The sequence below is a fragment of the Phaeodactylum tricornutum genome, chromosome 18 (genome assembly GCF_000150955.2).
Source record: "Phaeodactylum tricornutum CCAP 1055/1 chromosome 18, whole genome shotgun sequence".
In the NCBI taxonomy this organism is placed as follows: domain Eukaryota; phylum Bacillariophyta; class Bacillariophyceae; order Surirellales; family Neidiaceae; genus Phaeodactylum; species Phaeodactylum tricornutum.
The window spans coordinates 209,129-228,058 of record NC_011686.1 but is presented as its reverse complement, the minus strand read 5'-3'; the positions used below and the strand labels follow the sequence as shown (position 1 = coordinate 228,058).

The following is an 18,930-nucleotide window of genomic DNA, read 5'->3' as shown; positions in this document are numbered from 1 at the left end:
AGGGTTATTAGCAGTCAACACAATCTAGCGGTCCGGAAGACTAACTGTAAGTTCAAACTTCGACCTTCAACAAGCGAAAGTGCCATAGTGACGTAAACAGTAAAAGACATATCCACGCATAGAGGAGTTGTAGATCATTGCTAAGCCGATCAGTGACACTTATCTCAAAGCCATGTTACAACGACTCATAAGGGCGCTTTCTCTCGCTCTCCTGACACATCAACCAAGTATACTCGTCAATTGTATAATCATACTTGATTTGGCTAACACTGTTGTCTTCGCGGAATCTAAATATCCGGGGAGATGTCACTGCGATTCTGGACATTAGCTTCCTCACTGGAGCGATGTTGTTTTCTGATTACCAGCACGGCCGCTGCAAAAACAATAAAAGCAGCGAAAAGGGAAATTCCGGCTACAAACCCCACTGGTGAGGAATCCGAGTTACTTGATTGACGGGATCGACTACCTTCAACTGCACTAATGGAACCGCCCGGTGGGCCATCCACCGAGACATAGCAAGGCGCTACGCGAACCTCTTTATAAACAAGCTCGCTGACACCATCAACATCCTCCAACGCGCCACTGATGATAGAGTCATAAATAATTTGTTTCACCTTGCAAAAGAGGCCGGGATCTTCCCCAGTTGCCATCATCCAGCCGTATACCAAGGTACATTTGTCGCCACAAGAGCCTTATCGAAACAAAGGAGAACGGTAAGCGACTATGGATTGGTAGAGTTTTGCAAAGCCTGGTCAACTCAGACTTACCAACCGGAAAATCTGGAGGATTGGAGTCGAAGACGGGGGCAACTTGTAGCCTGCGCATGTCTCCAGTGATACAGTAACCCCCTAGGACGGCCTGAAGTATGCGCCTTTCGACACTTTCGATAATAATTGGGGCTTCTGTCGCATTCTCTGATAAATGAAGTTCGTAGCTGAAAACAATCCTTTTGTCCGCTTCACGATCGTTTTGAGCAAGAAACGTAGCCTGAGAGGGATTCAAAGTATAGCCATCCCCATCGCAAGTGCCTTCATTCTGGGTAAAAGTGGGTGCAAATAAAGGTGATGCTGTGGGCATTTTTGAAATCGGGAGTTGTGTGGGCCAAGGATCTGGACGGAATGAGGGATAGCCATTTGGCGTTCTGCTGGGATTTTGGGAGGGTGGCGTTGATGTTGCATTTGATGGCATTTTTGATGGGCTTTTCGATGTTACCAACACCGCATTTGACGGTGTAATTGAAGGAAGATCAGATGGTACAGACATCATGCCGGAGGGAAGGCTTGACGGAAGATTGGACATTGCCAAAGTTAAAATTTCACTGGTTGTTGTCGGGATAGCTGAAGGTATACTTGAAAATGACGGAACATTCGATGGCTTGAATGAAGGTACGTTTGCTAGCATATAAGATGGAAGTTCTGAAGGTACTTCGGATGAGAGAGAATTAGGAACATCTGATAGTATAGAGTACAAAACACTAGACGGAATCGACGAATGGACATCCGACGGTATGGTGGAAGGCAAGTCCGAGGGGACTGAAGAAGGAAAATCCGATTGTATAGTGGACGGTACATCAGACGGAAAAAGCGAAGGGACATCCGACGGTATGGTAGACGGCACGTCGGAGGGGACTGAAGAAGGAATATCCGATGGTGTGGTGGGCGGCACATCCGACGGAATCGACGACGGGACATCCGATGGTACTGTTGACGGAACATCAGACGGAAGCGACGACGGGACATCCGACGTTGACATGGTGGGAACCAATGAAGGGTAACTACTTGACGCAAAGGTGGGTATGATCCTCTGCGGAGTATCACTTGGAGTATCAGAAGGTGAGTCTGAGGAAACTTTCGAGGGAACGGCTGACGGGACATCAGTGGAACCACCGCCAGGGTCGAACTCCCCTAGGGCGTTGATTATTGAAGATGGAACATTCTCCTCATACCCGATCGATTCTTTCTCATCGAGTGCCGCGCTTGATGAAAGTGATATGGTATTCACGCTGAAGTGTTCCAGTTTAAGGTGAGCTGCTCCGACTCTTTGAGACCGCCTCCGTCCCGGCTGCTCCAAAGCGCCAGCCGTAAATTCTCCTCGGCGTACCGCCAGTCTTTGGTAGAGCGACGACACCGTTAGTAATGCCAGTGCCGAAGCAAATCTCATTGTATCTTTGTCCAAAGCCACCACGAGAATTTTGATGAGTCGGCCGAGGTAGCAGAGAGTTTTTTTCGTGGTCCTTTTTATCCCGGGAACGGTCGCCAAATATTTAGCGATTATTGGAATGTTCGGAGTACATTTCAGAGTCACAAACATTAAGTACAGATTTATACTATAGCTAGAGTAGTGCATTTTCGAGTGCGGCGCGAACGAGTCAGTCGTATGCCTGGCCTATTATAAAGAATTTCAGTTAAAATGACGGTTACAATACCGTCGGCGCCAGAAACTATCGTTAAATCACAGCTTGACGAGGAGTACCATTCAAAACCTCCCTGCTCACAGTTTTAAAAGTCCGCCAGCCATCTATGGATCCAAATAGCGGTAAGTCCCCACTATTATTTACAGTTAGGTAGCCTGCTACTTTGTTTCTCTCCCGTACAGACGGGAATCGACTACGATGCACGATTGCTCTTTCCTGGAAGGCTACGGCGTCGATCGACTTCCTGTTGCCGAACTGTGAGCAATTTTCACAAAGACGACGGACCGGAAAGGTTCTTACATACATCTACTTGCTCAAGCACAAAAGGGCGACTCCAGAGTGAACTCAATGAAAAGGGCAGCTGCTACTGATTGTGAAGCTGGCGATGCGGAAAGGACCTTCGGACACGGCAACGACATCATTCCTGTCGATATCGTTGATTCGACGGAACCGCAGCTTGCACATTCGTTGGAAACGCCCAAGGTAGCTGACGATGCGGATACGCCGACGCCAGCACTCGATGAAGATACCACAATTCGGTATTCCTTCAGGGTGAGCGTTCACAAGTCTGACCTCTCGCATAGGTACGATCAGTCGCGGTCAGCGCCAGAGGTCACAGGATTAAATCGTGAGTTCGCAGTACGTACAGTCTCACACAAATCCATCGCTTCTCATGTCTTCAGCAGTGGCATGAAGCAATGGTTATGGCCTTTAGGGGTTACGAAGCAGGCCATTCCAATGTTCTTATGCTTGATTGCTTTGACGCTAACTGGGGCAGGGAGCTGGGATTGCTCCTTTTTTCAAGGGGCGCAAATATCGTTTACCGGAAGTAACTACGGATTGTGGACGCTGCGGGATATTTCTGGTACGTTAATCTCATAGTTCATGCGACGCGCATTTCTGTTTCTTTCCATAATACTAACTGTATGTAATCACCGTTCCTCTCCATCGAATCGAAGGCAAGTGCCAACGATGGGATGTACTCTTTTTCAGCTACAATCTCGGCGGTCCTTTGATAGCTGGACGCATTTTCAGTATGGCTAGTATGTTATTGGGTTTGTCACTCTTGACTACAATGGCGCAAGCTCTGCAATTTTATGCGGTCAGCTGGGGAATCGGGATCATTTTGCTTCTACTGTCACTCGTGAGTATTTTTACAACCAGTATTTACAATGTCTGGGCGGTCTTTTGGCTTTTCACATACATTATTTTCATTCTAGCGGCGCGAGCATTGTTCATCCATCCGATCCAACGCAGGATTTCACAACGCGGATGCAAGATTGTGGCTGGTTTGTTTGCTCTGTGCAGCGTCTGTACGATGCTCACACTCATCGTTTTAAAAAGTGATTTCTGCACCTGTGACAACATTACGTCGGAAGCGCTCAAAGGCCGCAGCCCTGGCGACAATGCCTGCGACAAGGAGTGCGAGATCGGCTCGGCCGGAATTCTGATGATTCTGGCCGCCTTTGTTTGGGCCGCCACGGCAGTTGCCGTTTTGCGGTACGGCGTCCAACCCGACGATTTGGAGAGCATTATTGAACGGACCACCGACCATACCATATATGGATATTATCCAAGAAACTCCATTACATCCCGTCTGTTCGGTTATCAAACTACTTTCACGGGTACGGTCGCTAAAGCGAGTGCTCCGCTTGTCAAAATGGCGACTCGACGATCGCCGGGTCCTAGCAAGGGCGAAGGGTCCGCGCGCGATGAGGCTACCGCACAAGAGGTGGCGGGTGAAGGAGATGACGCAATTGAGTTGATGGAAGCATCCAAACGAATGCTCATCAAAAAAGAGAATGAAGAGATCGAGGACAAACGAGGGTACTGTAAGAGAGGTTGCTGCGATTATAGGGTCCGCGATCGCACTCGCAGGGAACGTTGGGCGTTTTGGACTTTCCGAGTGGTCCTTGGCTTTCTGATTGGAATCTACGTTTTCTTAGTAGCCATCATGGTTGGTTCTCGAGGTGAAAGTACCACAGCCGCTAAGGCTCCCGACACAAGCTTCAATTTTATCACGGACATCGTCTGTGCTTTTGATCCTCTCGACTTGAGCCAGCCCTTCCAAACTTTCCCAAATAAGGCCGATGCCAATTCGGCCGGGTACCAAGTCGCACACTGCGGGGCCTGCGCATTTTGCTCCAACCCTGCAGATATAGAAACCTACGTTGAAACCCGCAAGACCATTGCCAAACAAGCCAAGAAGTGTGGGAAGATCTCAATGCTGGGAAGTTATGAGGAGTTGGTGGCGTGCCTTGATGACAAAATTGGATTCACAGAAGATTGTACCAAATGCTGGGCAGACAATATGATCAGTACTGGCAAGCAGTGCCTTTTTACTTGCATGGTTACTATGTTTACGGGCTTCATGAGTAACAATAATGTACCAGGAGCTGGTGACCAAGGCTGGCTCAATCAATGTCTCTTCTGCGACGAGAAACTGAGCGGCCCAGCTTTTGTGACGTGCTCAGGGGTCGCGAGACGTCGACTCGGTATCGTTAGCGAAATTGAACGCAATCCAGACGAACAATGCCAACAGACGGACGTTGACTGGGTCAGCGTGGATTTCGATACCCTTTTCGGAGACTACGGACTTGTGCCATGATTACCGGGGTCTGTTGAATCGTTTAACTAGTTTAGCCTTTTGCTTCATCTCTTTTGGAACGAATTGCTCTCAATGTTCAATCATGTGAGCTCAATTTTGTCGAAAAGTTATGAACGCGGGGAAAATGATGACGTTCAACGATCGTCATTCATCAAATGCAGCCGGTGTTTTTCATCGATAATCGGAGTGCTTGACCAACTGGATTTTGTTGCCTGATAATTTTTTGATCCATATGTATGCACCGTTGTCTCCCTTCGCTAAAATAATGCAAAGGTTGCGCATTGATCACTCAAGATTAGTTTCGTGTAACACAAGATTTCCCAAATTATGTACGCTGCGATCCGGCTTCCGATTTCTCTGCTTTGCATACACACCCATCGGCTCAAAGTTAGAGACTGTCTATATGGATAAGTCTAGCATGAAATTTTATTAGACAATAGCTGGCTCTACCTTCGGGATAATTTATCGTGCCTGAAAGGTTCATGGGTTTACGCTTTTTTCATCGGACGATGGCCGTACGGATCTCTGTGTCAGCCGGAAAAACCACTTACTGTTAATTATAAAAGTAAGCAAGTAATGCTCTCAAAAGATTCCTCGTCGAGGAAACACATTAAACCTTTGGAAGAGTTTTTTCGTCCCTTTCCAACCGTCTTCCTTTTTTTGCCGCACGGGTTACGCAACAAAAACAGATCGTAACCCTACATGTCGGCTTTGCGCAGCACCGAAGATCAGTCCAAAGATCTTCCGCCCGATGCTGCAGAGTTGGAATGCCAAACTCAGGCTCGTTTGGAAGAGATCGAAAGCAAAATCAAGCAAAACCCTCTGACTTCCATACAACGTCCCATTTTGGATCTTAAGCTAGAGTATAACGAGTCCAATGAAAGCCGGTTTCTAGACGGCGTTGATGCGTTGAGCAAGGAGTACCAGAGTTTTCGAAAAGTTCGAGGTGACGGCAACTGTTATTACCGCGCCTTTCTTTACAGGCTCGTGGAAGAAATTCGACAAAACGAGAAAGATTCCGAGAAAATAATAGACTGGCTGAAAACAAAATCTTGGGAAAGTGTTCTCGCGGCAGGGTACGACGAGGTAATGCTGGAAGCTTTTCACGATACAATAGTGGAGCTGCTTGAGCGAATCTTGGCCGGAACACTAGACGAAGCAGCGTTCCACGAAGAGATGAATCAAGAAACGGCCACATCAGACTATTGCACTTGGTATCTTCGAGTTGTTACAGCTACGCATTTAAAACAAGACCCGGGGAGATTCTTACCATTCATTGCGGAACCAGGATTGGGGATAAATGATTTTTGCCAGCGCGAGGTTGAACCAATGGGTAAAGAGTGTGAACAAGTACAAGTTCTGGCACTTGCCGAGGCCTTTGGGGTACAAGTGACGATTGCATACTTAGACGGACACGAGCTTTTGTACGGAAGATTGGCTCAGCACACATTTGGACCAGATAGTGCCTCCATCGAAATCTCGCTCTTGTACCGCCCTGGTCACTACGATATCCTGTATCGATGTCGTTAGACCTGCCATTTTCGAGCTGTATCATAGGCTTCCAAAGCTGTCCAGGAAAGTCGATGGGTTTGAACTCGTTGACAGGATTCCAGCTTTAATATAGAAACAGCGGTTGAACGCAACTCACGACGCTCATCCGTTCCGTCTGAGACGATCAAAGCTTCCAACGCGACTGTAGCTTGAAGAATCAGTAACATTGTGCGCTGGCTGTCCAATAGCTCATTCACATCTAGCCGACTCATACCCAAATCGTCATCGCCGTACAATGCAGCCTCGTAGAGACTCACAGCACGACGGAACAGTCGCATTTGAGCGGCTTTCGATGAGTCGACCGCTTCGCGCATATAAGATGCTACTAAAGCGGCAAATGACTTCAAGGTCGGCATCCATTTCGTTTCTGGTTCATCAGTGTATCTCCTTCTATTACCGTACACTAATGCCTGTCTCCAAATTGATTCCGCTAAATCACTTCGTCCAATCTTGGCAGCGGCTCGCAATAATTCACGCCAGGAATTATCGTTCGGCGATAAATCAGTCGCTTGCATTTGAGCCAGCACGTCCTGAGCGCGCACAAAGTCTCCCGCCCTGGCACATGCCCGGAGGAGAGCATTGTAACACGCCACGTCGGGTTCGGCTCCAGCTGTCTTCATTTCTTGAAAGACCAAGAACACTTTGAGCAAGAGAGTATTTGAATTGTCGTCTTTCGAGCCGCTTTCGGGACTATATTTCGATGTGCTTGCTCTGTTGGTGCTCCCGTCAATTAAAAATTGCATAAGCTCGGTATACACTTCAATAGCTTTCGTATCCCCCGATTTGTCGAGAAGTTTTTGCTCCGCTTGTTCCATTTTGTGACTGTACATGCGTTTATTTTCAATTTTGACCAGTCGCTCGGCGTGGGTGATAAGAGATGTATACATGACCTCACTGGGAGCAATGCCTTGTATCTTCATGAAGCGCAACACGTCCAAGGTCTCCGCCGTCCGCCCGGCGCGTAGCAGAGAGTCTGTCAAACACCCACACGTCACGGTATTGGGTTCACATCCAAAGCTCGGCATGGCGTCATAAAACAGCCGTATTGCTGTTTCCAGGCGTCCTGATTTGCCACAAGCGTTAATAGCTGCCGTCCAGGCTCCCACTTCGCTGTGCAACGAGTAGGACGATACCTCGGACGGGGGCAAGGATTTTTGTTCCAGCGCCTTTTGGCGCAACATAATCCGCAATCCCTGCAGTGCCAAGTCACTCCGGTGACACCTTCCACACACGTCAATCAATGCAGAATACGTCATACCGTTTGGACGCACGTTGCGGTCCGTCATTTCTTGGAGCCATGCAAAGGCCAAACTCGGATCGTTTTGTCCGTAGAATTGCGCTGGGTTGCGGGCGACGGTGGCGATCAGCGACGTGTACGTACGGGCGTCCGGTATTAACCCCGATTCGTCCAACGCGGCCTTGGCAACCAGAGCGGCGTCCAAGGCTCCTGCCTTTTGACACGCGTGTAAAAGAGTGTTGTACGTAACCAAGTTGGGCGTCATGCGTGGGACTATACGACCCTCACCGGATTTCATCTGAGACAACAAATCTTGGGCTTTGTCGACATCGGCAAGTTTGGCGAAGCAATTCATGAGAATGTTGGCAGCCTTAACGTCTGGAACAATGTCCGTGCCTTTGAGATTCCACATGCGCAGGGCAACGCGTGGTTTTTGCGCTTTGACGGCGCGCGACATGAGTGTCGAATAGGTGACCAGCGTGGGAACCGGAACGGGCCAGGCAAAGTTAATCCGCTCCCGCAGATGTTCCTGTAAAGCAGTGGCTTTACGCATTTTACCAAATAAACGGAGAGCCCTTAAGAGCTCCCGGGCGTCGCCGAAGGCCGCCAAAGCTGCGTTGCACTCACGCACGGTTGGAAACAATAACATGTCGATGGGAGCATCCCGATCCGGCAAACTTTGGCTGAAGATTCGCAACTGCTGTAACGCGCACTGTAATTGAGTTTCGATCTGCTCGGGAGTCTTTTGCAGGGTCGTGCGTTTCCGATTTCGCGCAAGTGACGTTTGTGCGAATCGGTCTCCTTTCCGTGAGCTGTTGCGTTTGTAGGTTGCCTTGGGAGCATCATCTCGGGTTGGCTCTACGGCAATCCCGATAGCCGTGCCAGGGGCAGTAAATCTATTAATTCTGTCGTTGAGCGCATTTGATGATCGCCGCCGTATACGCAGCGGTTGTTCTGTGGGTCGCTTTGATGGCGAGTGCTGGTATCGAGGCGGAAGCGACTCCGTGTAGAATCCGTAGGCAAGTCGCGGGAGAGATTGTAGCAAGCCAATCAAGCAGGCTGCAAGACAGATCCCTTTGTCCCATCTCGGAGCCATGGATCTCTACCGATATCACCGCCGCGTTACTTGATGTACGCTAGCTAGAATGCTTTCCATCGCCTGTGTGGACCAATATAACATGGCTCTAAGAGCGATGAGAGCAGCCAGGATTCGAACGAGCGTTGGCGAAAGCTGGAAGCGACGTGATGGCTTTCGAATGGATAGTCTGTCTTCGTCGGAGATGGCATGACTTGACGGTCTGGTCTGTCCTCGTCTCGTGCAAAGCTTGTGGGAGAAAGGCTTCTGGACGGACTCTTGTGACAATAATGTACGAACTGGGTCCAAGATTCGCGACCAGTATTAGCTGTTTCTCGGAGTTCAAGCTGTCAAGTCGGTTCGAAAAACTTGTAATGATTTACGGTTAAATCAAAAGTTGTCAGCGTATTCGATTTATGAACAAAAATGCCAATTATCACAATTTTCAAATCCCTTTTTCAAATATGTATATATTTTCAACGTATGGTCGTTTCAATCAGTGGAAGCAGGAGCGGCTTTCGCCGTACTAGAATGTTGAACCAAAAAAGACATAGCCGACAGTGAAGATTTCCAGGACCGCCAACAACGGCTTTCTCGTGCATTTCGCTCCTTCGCTGAATTTCCCCGCGGACCTCTTGATCGATGTCACATTTTCTTTCCATTAGTCTTCATGCAGTCTCGCTGTTTTGCGGATCGCGTAGTTTTCCCCGGAGCATCCGCTAGGATCTTCGCTGGGCATTTTGATCCCTGCCGTCCTCACCATAATAAATCTCCAAAAGAGCTCGTTGTTTGACACAATCTGCCTTTGGACGAGAATTTGAAAAGAGTGTACTAGCTAGAGCGACACACTGGTACCTTCGTACCAGTTCCAGCACTTCCGCAATGGAAGGCATACAAAATACCGGCAGCGATAGCAGCAAGGCGAATGTGACAGTCGTCACGGAGCTTACTTCGAGCATTCCGGCAATCATCGAAAAGGAAGAATTTCCGGATCGTGTTAGTGTCTTGCGCTTTGACGAATCCGTCCTGGCGCCTGCATTCCGAGGTGACGACGCAGTTTTCAAGGACTCTCAAGTTTCTCGGATTGTGGATCCAGCCGAGCACATAGAATCGGAACGATCTGCTGGAACGCAAAGCAAGGGAACTACTTCTCGACCCACTTTCCAAGATTGGGCCAAGATTGTCCGGGTTTCTTCCCGATTTTCCGAGGTTAATCTCGAGCAGCTCGAACGTGTTCGTATGATGCATGATCGTATTTCAGAGGGATCAGAATTTACTTTCAACTACAACACTTTGTTGCTGGTGGCGTCCATCTTGGCTGCAATAGGTTTGGCAGCCAACAGCTCGGCTACCATTATTGCTTCCATGCTTGTGTCTCCAATCATGGGCCCCGTCGTAGGGATGGCCTACGGTACTCTAATTATGGACTGGAAGCTGGTCAAAAAATCCGCCTGGACCGAACTCGTGAGTCTCTTCGTCTGCGTCATCATGGGTGCCATTGTGGCGGCTTGCATCGGTCCCACTGATTTGGCCGAGAACTGGCCGACGGCGGAAATGGACATACGCGGACGCAAACAGAATTTTTTCGTTGGTATCCCCATTGCCTTTTTCTCCGGACTGGGCGTGGCCGTGTCTTTGTTGGACGATCAGACCAGCTCCTTGGTCGGGGTGGCTATTTCGGCATCGCTGTTGCCCCCCGCCGTTAACGCGGGCATGATGTGGGTGGCGTACGGCTTTACTGAAGTCGACGTGTTGGCTGGAGGCGGAGCCACGGTGACGGACTTCGTCGCGGGCTTGCTCAATATTACCGTTGACGAAAGCAGCGATATCCTAGCGGACTTTCGTGGCGACAGTGGACAGAAGGCTCCGGATACCAAGCGCGACTTTAACGCCATGGGAGGAGTCAGTATCGGTCTCACGTTGATCAATATTCTTTTGATTTGGTTCTCGAGTATGCTCATGTTCCGCATGAAAGAGGTAAGTGGACGGTATTGCCCATTGCTGAAGCGTTATAGGTTCTCGAAACTCACGCGTCTCTGATTGTTCAGGTTCTTCCAATCAAAAAGAATATCTTCTGGAGCGATCTTGGCATTGCACGCAAAGTTTACCAGCGCAAAGCCATCATTACCGAGTCTACTGATACTACAGTTCCGCAACCAGCGGTCGTTACCGACGTTTAAATTGTAAGCATCGCTTACGTCAACGGGCTAAAGAAGTGCAGATTGAGCCTTTCCTCGCTTTACATACATCGTTACATTTATTCCCTAGACGCAACGTGCTCGCCTTCCTCTGCCGCTCACTTCCCGCTACTGGGGATTACACCTCGGGACATTCCGTTTCGCAAACTCCAGTGGTTCGTCGAGAAGTCAGCGTATACTTGCAAGAGCAATATTCGCCGCATTCGTTGACGGCAGTATCGTTGCAATTTCCATTGTAGGACGCCGCCAAACTGTTGTTGTAGAAGAGCTCCCAGTGGCCGAATACGTTGGTGCCCGCAAAGTTGGCCACCAACCCGTTCGAGGCCGCGTCGGACACTTCAAAGTCGTACTCAAGCTGAGGTGACACGCAGAGTCGAAAGACGTTGGACCGTGCGAATTGCGTAAACGACCGAAAAGTTCCGGGTCCAAAAAGCCAGACTCCAGAGGTGGTGGAGCCGGCATCTCGTAAAGTAATACCAACCTCGGCAGGTTTAGAGTCGAAAGTAATGTGAAATTCGATCGGGACGTTTTCGACAGGGCACAATTCATCTTCGATCAAAACAGGAGCAGGGCTTGGGACGCTGCCTCTTTTTTCAGTTCCGAATACTTCCAAAGCAAGTTTGGTACCGTAGAAAGCTGTTCCAATACTGCATAGAACAATAACAACAGTTGCCAGCAACAGAATTAGGTATAGACGCCGTGGAGTTAAGGTAGAGCCGTGATGATCTTTCGTGTGGTTGTTCAGACTGGGAGCTTCCATTGAGGGTTCATCTTCACTAGGGGAAGTATCCGGGGTCTTTGCACGACCAACCCCAAAGAGCGGTCTCCTCGTATGCGTGTGTTCATGTTCCGGAGTAAAGAATTCACCAGACTCTGCGTCGCTAGCTTGTCGAGTCGGAGTGGAATGCGCACGAACACTTGGCGTGCCACCGTTGGTAGAGCCATCGCCAAACATAATTTCCGCTTCAGTATTACTCATGCTGACAATTTCATCGTCACTAGTTGCCTTTGGAACTGGACCCGATGTGCCGTTGAAATCAGCATTCGGCGGTTGCTCGTCTTGCGTTTCGCAGATCGTCTCTGGCGCTATATTGGCTGCAGCCTCGAGATTGGCTTGTTCAATATCTTTGGAGCTGGCGCGTTGTCGACGACCAAAAAGCCCCCGTCGCTGTTTGCTCTCCGTTGTTTCTGCAACTAGGAGATTGTCAACATTTTCCAGAGCCCCCTTTTCACTTTGCTGTCCGTCCGCTTGTTCGTCTGGTTTCGATTTTCCCGTCCGCCACGCAAAGCGGCCCTTCCGGTGGGTGTCGGCAATTTCGATTGGCAATGTCTCGGACGGCTCTTCTACGTCATTCACAGCTTCTTCGGCATACTCGACAACCTTTGGGGCCGTATTGTTGTAAGAGATAGTGTCGGTCGCTGGAATCGTCTTCCCGAAGAGACCCAGAAACCCTTTACGGCGGGGTGGGTCATTGCTCTTGGAATCCTGTTCCACCACCGGTTCCAATGCCTCGTCATCGTCCTGGTCGAGAACTCCGACTTTGACTGGTTGATTGGTTTTAGGTATTTCAGTTTCTTCCATTGGCTCGCTATTCAGCACAGGTACGTCTCCATCCTCGACCAATACTTCTTCGACGTATTCTTCGCCATCGCTGACACTGACTTCTTCGAGCGAGGAATCGGAGGATGACGACGACGACGATGACACGGGAGTTTCTTCGCCGCTAGCCTTTTCGAAAACAATTTCGTGTTCGAGTTCAACCTCTTCGTCCGAAGACGAGTCCCGGGGTCCGAACAAACTCTTGGTGGCGCCGGGTGTCTTGTTCACTGTCAGTGACATTCCATCCACCGAGGGTGACGTTTGGTTGGCGTCCTTCCAAGGATTCTTGAGCAACGGCACGGCCGTCGACGGCCCAGCCGGTTGGACGCCCACGTTGGTGGTTGCGTGGTGTCGTTTCCGCAAGGGACTGGCTTCAAAGGTTCCTCGCGCCAACGACGCGGATCCCTTGGACGAGTCGGTGGAGAACGTCTCGGGATCGACAATGGAGACGTCGGGATCTTCTTCCGTGCCGCTGCTGTGTCCGTCATTCTCGGACCAACCACCCTCGTCGACGGAAGAGTTGCTACTGTCACCACTCACAAGGTACAAGGTGCTCATGGTGAGTACGGCCACGAAGGACGAAAGAGAGAATGGAACCAAAGTCGCCGTGGGATGGATTGCCTTCCACGCCCACTCAGTTTGTGTGTGAGAGATGTCGGGGATGGGATGGCGTGGAAGCCGGATTGTTCAAATGACCCGTGAAATTTTATCCCTAGAATTTTGGTAACGCTTTTATAAGTAGCTGTTTCCAAATGGACGAAATTGTTCGAGCACCCGCCTAAAAGGAAACTCGAGTCGGTTTTCACCTCCGTGGAAAGACTGTGCCGGAATCTTTCGAAATTTGGAACCAGACTTCCCAGACATCCCCACACTAACCACCAACGGATCTATTCGATTTCTATTCGTAAGTATTTCCAAAGGATACTACTGTAGATAAGAAGTAACCGTTACACAGGAGTTTGAATGGACAAACGGTAGGTTTCTCGAAAAAACTCGTGCAAACTCACGGTGAATCCCATCGGACCATCCCAAACGCCATCGCCCCAGTGGTGATTGACAAAAGCTCGTTTTTCCCGTACCATACGGTGTCGACACCAGCGTGTGGGTGTGTGTGGGTGTGTATTCACATTCCTACCATCGTTGAGTTCGTTCGTCAAGGCCTACCAGCGTGTGGAACCTTTCCGTGCCACGATTTTAATCCCATCGTGTCTCTCGCACGCACAACGCACGAGTCCAAATAGATTCCATCGTCGATCATACATTGTCACACACTGTCACACGTCATCAAGATGCACCCCGTTCGATTCTACGGGGCGTGGTGGCTCGGCTGGTATCTGTTTCTATCGCTGTCCAGCGCGAGACGGGTGGACGGCTCGCGGAGTTACGGTCTTTTCTCGGCAGCGGCGGCTTCGTTGATTGGCGGCGCCGAAAGCCACAACACTGATTCGTCGTCCTGGTTCGACGACATGGCGTTCGAGGACGCATCGGTAGCCGCGCAAATCCCAGTAGACGACGTGGCTACGGGAGGTCCATTGGATCATCTGCAATTGCACCCGCTGTTGCAGATCCCCATGTCCATTAGCTTGACCGGCAGCGGCAATCTCCAGGCTGTCCGCACCTACTGCGATACCGGTGCCCAGCGGACCGTCATGAGCTGGGACTGCGCACAACAAGTAGGATTGTTGCAGCATCTGGATCGAAGGTACGCCGGGATCGCCACCGGTGTCGGGTCCTGTCGGGTTCTCGGACGAATTCCCGCCGGAATTGCCGATCTTCATCTACACGGAAGTTTGACCGTCAAGTCGCCAGCAATCACTATTATTGAGAGTACCGGGACGCAGGGTGTCGAGCTATTGCTGGGATTGGACATTCTACGCGATTACGACGCTGTTCTGGATTTAAAAGAGGAAGAATTGACTCTGCGGGTTCAAAACGAAGAACACCGGATTCCTTTTCTACGACCGAGGGCATCACCTTCCCTCGGGTCGGCACGTAGTCACGGCGGGCCCTTGTGCACTTCGGTACCACTCGCTGCCCAGCAAAAACCAAGAAACGATCCTTGGAGTGCCAGCGACGAGGAAGACGAGAATTGCGAATCGGACGGTGAAGGTCTCGATATGTCTGGCGTGTAGTTGCTTCTACATCAACGATGTAAGCGTATTCTACAGAAAAACACTTGGTTAATAATAGATCAGAGAATGCATTCGTACACGATAGCGGGATAGGGTCAGCGTTGTGATTGGGCCTAACTTTGAGAGGCGGTAACGAGTAGGGCGTCGACAATATCCTTGTAGGATGGCCGGGTCTCCCGGACCAAGGCCACCTTGTCTTCCACCACCACAACCGTCTGATCGCCTCGTTGTTTGCGTTGCGGTTCCTGTAACACTACTTGCCAGGGTTCCGGGTAGACGCGGTACAACCACCCATACACACCCTTGTCCGAAACTGGTTTCAGAATAAAGACGGCTTCAAATTCCCGGTAAAAGGGAATCGTTCGGGCTAGAGCTGGAAAGAAAACGGCGGGGTAATAGCCGTCCCGGACCTTGTCCAGCGCTCCATTCACCACGCACGTGGGCTGGGAAGGGTCAGCCTTGTGCAGCCGTTCGACATTGATCCAATCCTCGACCGGTCCGCCGTTTCCGGGTTGACAAACCAAATGGAATCGATCTCCCGAACCGAGGTCGTCCAACGTGGACGAGTCGGCCAGGATTCCGTCACCACCAGTTAGTTTGTTCATCGTGGAGGCAATCGTTGACCCCCAAGCTTTGGAATATTGTGACTCACCCGACGTCTTTAAGACAGCGGCACGAACGGACGTAAACTTGGCAGCTTGGCGGAATCGTTGGCCAGTCCATTCTTCTTTGGCGAGTTCACACTCCTTGTCATCGGGTAGGATGAACCAAACTTCGCGGTTCTTGCTGGCAATGGCGGGGGCCAGTTGCACACACCAGTCACGATTTGCGTTGAGCTCTTGTACATTGTCAAAATCGTCAAACTGTGTTTTGGACTGGTCTCCACCAGTCAGGGGTGGAAAGTCTATCTCCAGTTGCTTCCAGCCGTCGCGTAGAGCTTTCTGCAGAGCGGGAGCCGCCAAGTTGCGAAAGTCACCCTGAATATCGAGACTTTTCGCGGTCGACTTTTCGAAGGGAGATATTCCAGCAGGGAGAGGAGAAAGCTTTTCGAATAAGCGGGCTAGATATCGGCCTTTGGGGATTGCTGACGGACGAAGCTCACTGCGGAAAAATGCCCGCGTTGGAGGCACTCGGGAGCAAAGAAGGATAGCAACGAGCCACGAAAAGCACCACCGCAAAATCATCACCGGTTTCGACGTCACTAGCAATGCCAGAGTAATAGATTTCCTTCAAGGATGCACGCTATTTTTGAGGAATACCCTCTCGAGACCGACAGGAGACGACGGTCGGTGGGTTCACCCTCAATGAAGTAGAGATTGCGGGACAGCTAAGGCTCTCGACCAATTGACGTAAGCTGCGCCCTCATTCCATGTTGGTCCAACTTTGCTTGACAGGAGGCGAACATGACTTTTTCTAAGAAACAGATATTCCATATTCTCGATTCTTCCTTTTCCAAATCTTTTCCGGGACAGGTTTCCATCAGTTCTGTTTACAGTCAATTTCTTAACGTCAATATCATCCGTAATGACGTCATACACAACGATTCATTGTTCCGTGCTCGGCATGACCAACTACAGCACTTTCATAAACAAAGACAACAATTATAGAACTGCCCGGTTAATCATATAGGATCCCTCGAACCGCATTCCGAATTCAACCCCGGCAAATTTCTTTTCATATGAACACAAAGAATATCGTGGTGAGTATACCATCATGTGATATAGGATCAGGTTTGCACCATCGAGTAGGATCTACCTGGGCTACCGTCTCACCGTGTTGATGAGTACCGTACTCTAGATGGAAGAAGTGAAAGGAGGTTTCTGTTACACTAAAATATTTCACTATTATTAAAAGCAGATGGCTTTGGAAATGGTGGAACCCCTTGTTAGCCTAACCAAGAGCAGGCTAGAACAGGAAGAAATCCATAGAGACAGACTGCGAGTCAATGCTTTCACAGAGTCTCCCAGTTAATGACTCGACGGATCTTTTTCTTGCCCTTGTGCTTCGATACGATGGGCTCAAGCAAAGTTATCAGATCTTACCAGATACGGTCGAGTTGAATTTTACCAGAGCCTTGAGGGCAAATCCTGCAATTTCCTAAATTGTTGAATACACTCTCACTTTTATAATTGGCCTTTCTTTCTTGCTGGTTTAAACCGGCATTGAATGCAACGGGCTCACTAGCCAATCGTTTGGGCCAAAGCAAGCGGTCCATAAAGTATCTTGGCAACGTTAAAGAAACAATATGTAGACTAAATTTAGTTGCGTTGCGCAAACCTGTCAAAAATGTGTAGAGACTGCATGGTGTATCAGTAATAGAGGATGTGCTGGTGCTTGAATATCCACAGAGAATGCTCACAACAAGTGAATACTATAGGATGCAAAGCATTCTTCGAAGAGAGATGATCCAAACTCGTCCACGTTGACATCGATCGATAACTCTTCGGCTGTCCTTCCATTTGAACATGATGCGGTCCCCCGGGAATCCGTCCGACAGAAAGTCACAACATTGTGAGCAACTGGAGTGAAGGGCATATCTTCGAAAAAGAAGGGAACGCTGGAAGGTTCATCTACAAGGACGCACAAATCATTTGGTGGGGCTACGACCGGCCCGTCGATGATTGGCGATATTATATTGCCAACACAAAGCTTTAACTTTGGAGGACATGCGAGAGGGTGTCCTCGTGGCTGGGAGCACTTTCTCGCTGCTCTTACACTTGATTCCGATTCTGAGGCCAAGGATTGAGCGGTTGAATTTCTGGCCTTCACCACACAAACGTCTGGAGATGATGCAGCTGATGTGGAAGGAGCTGGTGGTAACTCAGCAAAGGGGAGCGGTTTAACAAGATCAAATTCTTCCGGAAGGTCCTCATTTATCAAAGTTGCTGCTGTCTTTTGTCTCGAATACAACCCCTTCCACGTATTTTGGATCGAGAATAATTGGTCTTTGTCTCCACCTTCAGTAGTTGGCATAGCGTAGAAATTCGGCGCCACTGCTGCGATAGGCTCAAGACAGCGCTGGGCGGCGTCCCTAATAACACGAGTCTGCAACATAATTTTGCAAAGATCAGCCCGGCCCCTGAGAAACAGTTCGTGGTAATAACTTCCTCTGTCACGGCCCCTAGTGAGACGCCCAAACCCATATAAGTTGAGCTGTCGTTGGAACGAAGTTAACTTGCTCTGGCGAAAGAATCTTAATAAATACGATAAAGCAATTACATTCGAGTGAGCTCAGTGATAGGTTTCGTCGAAGTGTACAGGAACCCAACTTACCGCGGTAGGAGCTCCGAGACAAATTGAGATGGTTTGTGAATTGAAAAGCATCGGCCATGTGCACCCCAAGATACTATGTCTTCCATTCCCTCCAGAGATACTTCCTCAAGCAAACTTGCAAGTTTTGCTGGAAAAGGTACCGTGACTCCTCCTCGAGGGCCACGACGCATGGCTACTGGGGAGCGAATACTCTGACTCACCTGATCGAATGATATTTTGGCGTAATCAATGTAGCCGCCATAGGATTTGGTGGCGCAATTTGCTGTCTTCGACACTTTCGCGTTGCCCGAGAAGCTGACCTCATCATCGCTTATCATAAGCGGTGCAGGCCTGTTGTCCATTCTTGCACAAATAATGATGTCAAAAAGAAGATATATAGCTAGTTTGACACTCTGTTCGGACAGCGTTGTTTGCAGCAAAGGAGTGGATCGCCTTAAATTGTGCGTAGCTGACAGTGAATGGTGTGATTGCGCTGGGCAAACGGAATAGCAAAAAAAATCAAGAGGATACTCGTACGGAAAGATCCCATTATATTCAAGGAAGCAATCTTTCTATATTCGCGATAACAGTCAATAACTTTCAAACCCACGAAACGTATATTCACAGTCAATGTAAGCGAATTTGAAGAATAAACGTTCGATATTATTTTTTTAAGAACCGCATCATGAAGATCATGAATGTATGCAGAAAATCGACATGTTACTTTCGGTTCACAGTCAGAACCAGATGCTCTTTGACGAAGAATTCGAAGGCAATGAGAGCGACAGTTGCCATCTGCCCACAGAGAACACCCACAGAATTCGGCGGAGTTTTACAGTTATTTTCTCACTGATAACTTATCAG

At 49.3% G+C, this 18,930-nt stretch overlaps 9 protein-coding genes across 9 annotated transcripts; 4 read left to right on the top strand and 5 right to left on the bottom strand.

The window, feature by feature from the left end:
- Positions 1-287: 287 nt before the first annotated feature.
- Positions 288-2,310, bottom strand: PHATRDRAFT_48565 (predicted protein; the record flags this gene model as incomplete). Its single annotated transcript, XM_002183016.1, has 2 exons — positions 288-691; positions 768-2,310. 2 exons carry the CDS (start codon positions 2,308-2,310, stop codon positions 288-290), a joined length of 1,947 nt encoding a protein of 648 aa, XP_002183052.1.
- A 451-nt stretch (positions 2,311-2,761) lies between these two features.
- Positions 2,762-5,021, top strand: PHATRDRAFT_48564 (predicted protein; the record flags this gene model as incomplete). Its single annotated transcript, XM_002183146.1, has 3 exons — positions 2,762-3,041; positions 3,192-3,278; positions 3,373-5,021. 3 exons carry the CDS (start codon positions 2,762-2,764, stop codon positions 5,019-5,021), a joined length of 2,016 nt encoding a protein of 671 aa, XP_002183182.1.
- A 759-nt stretch (positions 5,022-5,780) lies between these two features.
- Positions 5,781-6,551, top strand: PHATRDRAFT_15239 (predicted protein; the record flags this gene model as incomplete). Its single annotated transcript, XM_002183145.1, has 1 exon — positions 5,781-6,551. A coding segment is annotated over one exon (771 nt), but the record flags the coding sequence as incomplete, so codon positions are not given.
- On the bottom strand, positions 6,548-8,905 carry PHATRDRAFT_39052 (predicted protein; the record flags this gene model as incomplete). The annotated part of the gene is made up of 2 exons (XM_002183015.1): positions 6,548-7,372; positions 8,285-8,905. The coding sequence occupies 2 exons, from the start codon at positions 8,903-8,905 to the stop codon at positions 6,548-6,550; spliced, it is 1,446 nt and encodes a 481-aa protein (XP_002183051.1).
- A 652-nt stretch (positions 8,906-9,557) lies between these two features.
- PHATRDRAFT_29666 (predicted protein) lies at positions 9,558-11,117 on the top strand. Its single transcript, XM_002183144.1, has 2 exons — positions 9,558-10,861; positions 10,933-11,117. Exons 1-2 carry the CDS (start codon positions 9,767-9,769, stop codon positions 11,062-11,064), a joined length of 1,227 nt encoding a protein of 408 aa, XP_002183180.1. The 5' UTR covers positions 9,558-9,766; the 3' UTR covers positions 11,065-11,117.
- Positions 11,118-11,200: 83 nt separating this feature from the next.
- On the bottom strand, positions 11,201-13,240 carry PHATRDRAFT_48560 (predicted protein; the record flags this gene model as incomplete). Its single annotated transcript, XM_002183014.1, has 1 exon — positions 11,201-13,240. The coding sequence occupies one exon, from the start codon at positions 13,238-13,240 to the stop codon at positions 11,201-11,203; it is 2,040 nt and encodes a 679-aa protein (XP_002183050.1).
- Positions 13,241-13,829: 589 nt separating this feature from the next.
- On the top strand, positions 13,830-14,814 carry PHATRDRAFT_48559 (predicted protein; the record flags this gene model as incomplete). Its single annotated transcript, XM_002183143.1, has 2 exons — positions 13,830-14,209; positions 14,621-14,814. Exons 1-2 carry the CDS (start codon positions 13,972-13,974, stop codon positions 14,812-14,814), a joined length of 432 nt encoding a protein of 143 aa, XP_002183179.1. The 5' UTR covers positions 13,830-13,971.
- A 113-nt stretch (positions 14,815-14,927) lies between these two features.
- Positions 14,928-15,998, bottom strand: PHATRDRAFT_39048 (predicted protein; the record flags this gene model as incomplete). Its single annotated transcript, XM_002183013.1, has 1 exon — positions 14,928-15,998. The coding sequence occupies one exon, from the start codon at positions 15,996-15,998 to the stop codon at positions 14,928-14,930; it is 1,071 nt and encodes a 356-aa protein (XP_002183049.1).
- Positions 15,999-16,821: 823 nt separating this feature from the next.
- Positions 16,822-18,724, bottom strand: PHATRDRAFT_48558 (predicted protein). Its single transcript, XM_002183012.1, has 4 exons — positions 18,088-18,724; positions 17,174-18,007; positions 16,936-17,111; positions 16,822-16,901 (listed from the first exon to the last, which is right to left on the bottom strand). The coding sequence occupies exons 1-4, from the start codon at positions 18,426-18,428 to the stop codon at positions 16,846-16,848; spliced, it is 1,407 nt and encodes a 468-aa protein (XP_002183048.1). The 5' UTR covers positions 18,429-18,724; the 3' UTR covers positions 16,822-16,845.
- Positions 18,725-18,930: the final 206 nt, after the last annotated feature.

Bases quoted from the DNA above. Each gene is read 5' to 3' on its own strand.
- PHATRDRAFT_48558 (XM_002183012.1), bottom strand. From the start codon at position 18,428: ATGGACAACAGGCCTGCACCGCTTATGATAAGCGATGATGAGGTCAGC. The intron at 18,008-18,087 runs GTAAGTTGGGTT...GTATTTATTAAG, and splicing joins GTCTCGGAGCTCCTACCGCG to ATTCTTTCGCCAGAGCAAGT. The intron at 17,112-17,173 runs GTGAGCATTCTC...TACACCATGCAG, and splicing joins TCCTATAGTATTCACTTGTT to TCTCTACACATTTTTGACAG.
- PHATRDRAFT_29666 (XM_002183144.1), top strand. From the start codon at position 9,767: ATGGAAGGCATACAAAATACCGGCAGCGATAGCAGCAAGGCGAATGTG. The intron at 10,862-10,932 runs GTAAGTGGACGG...CTGATTGTTCAG, and splicing joins TCATGTTCCGCATGAAAGAG to GTTCTTCCAATCAAAAAGAA.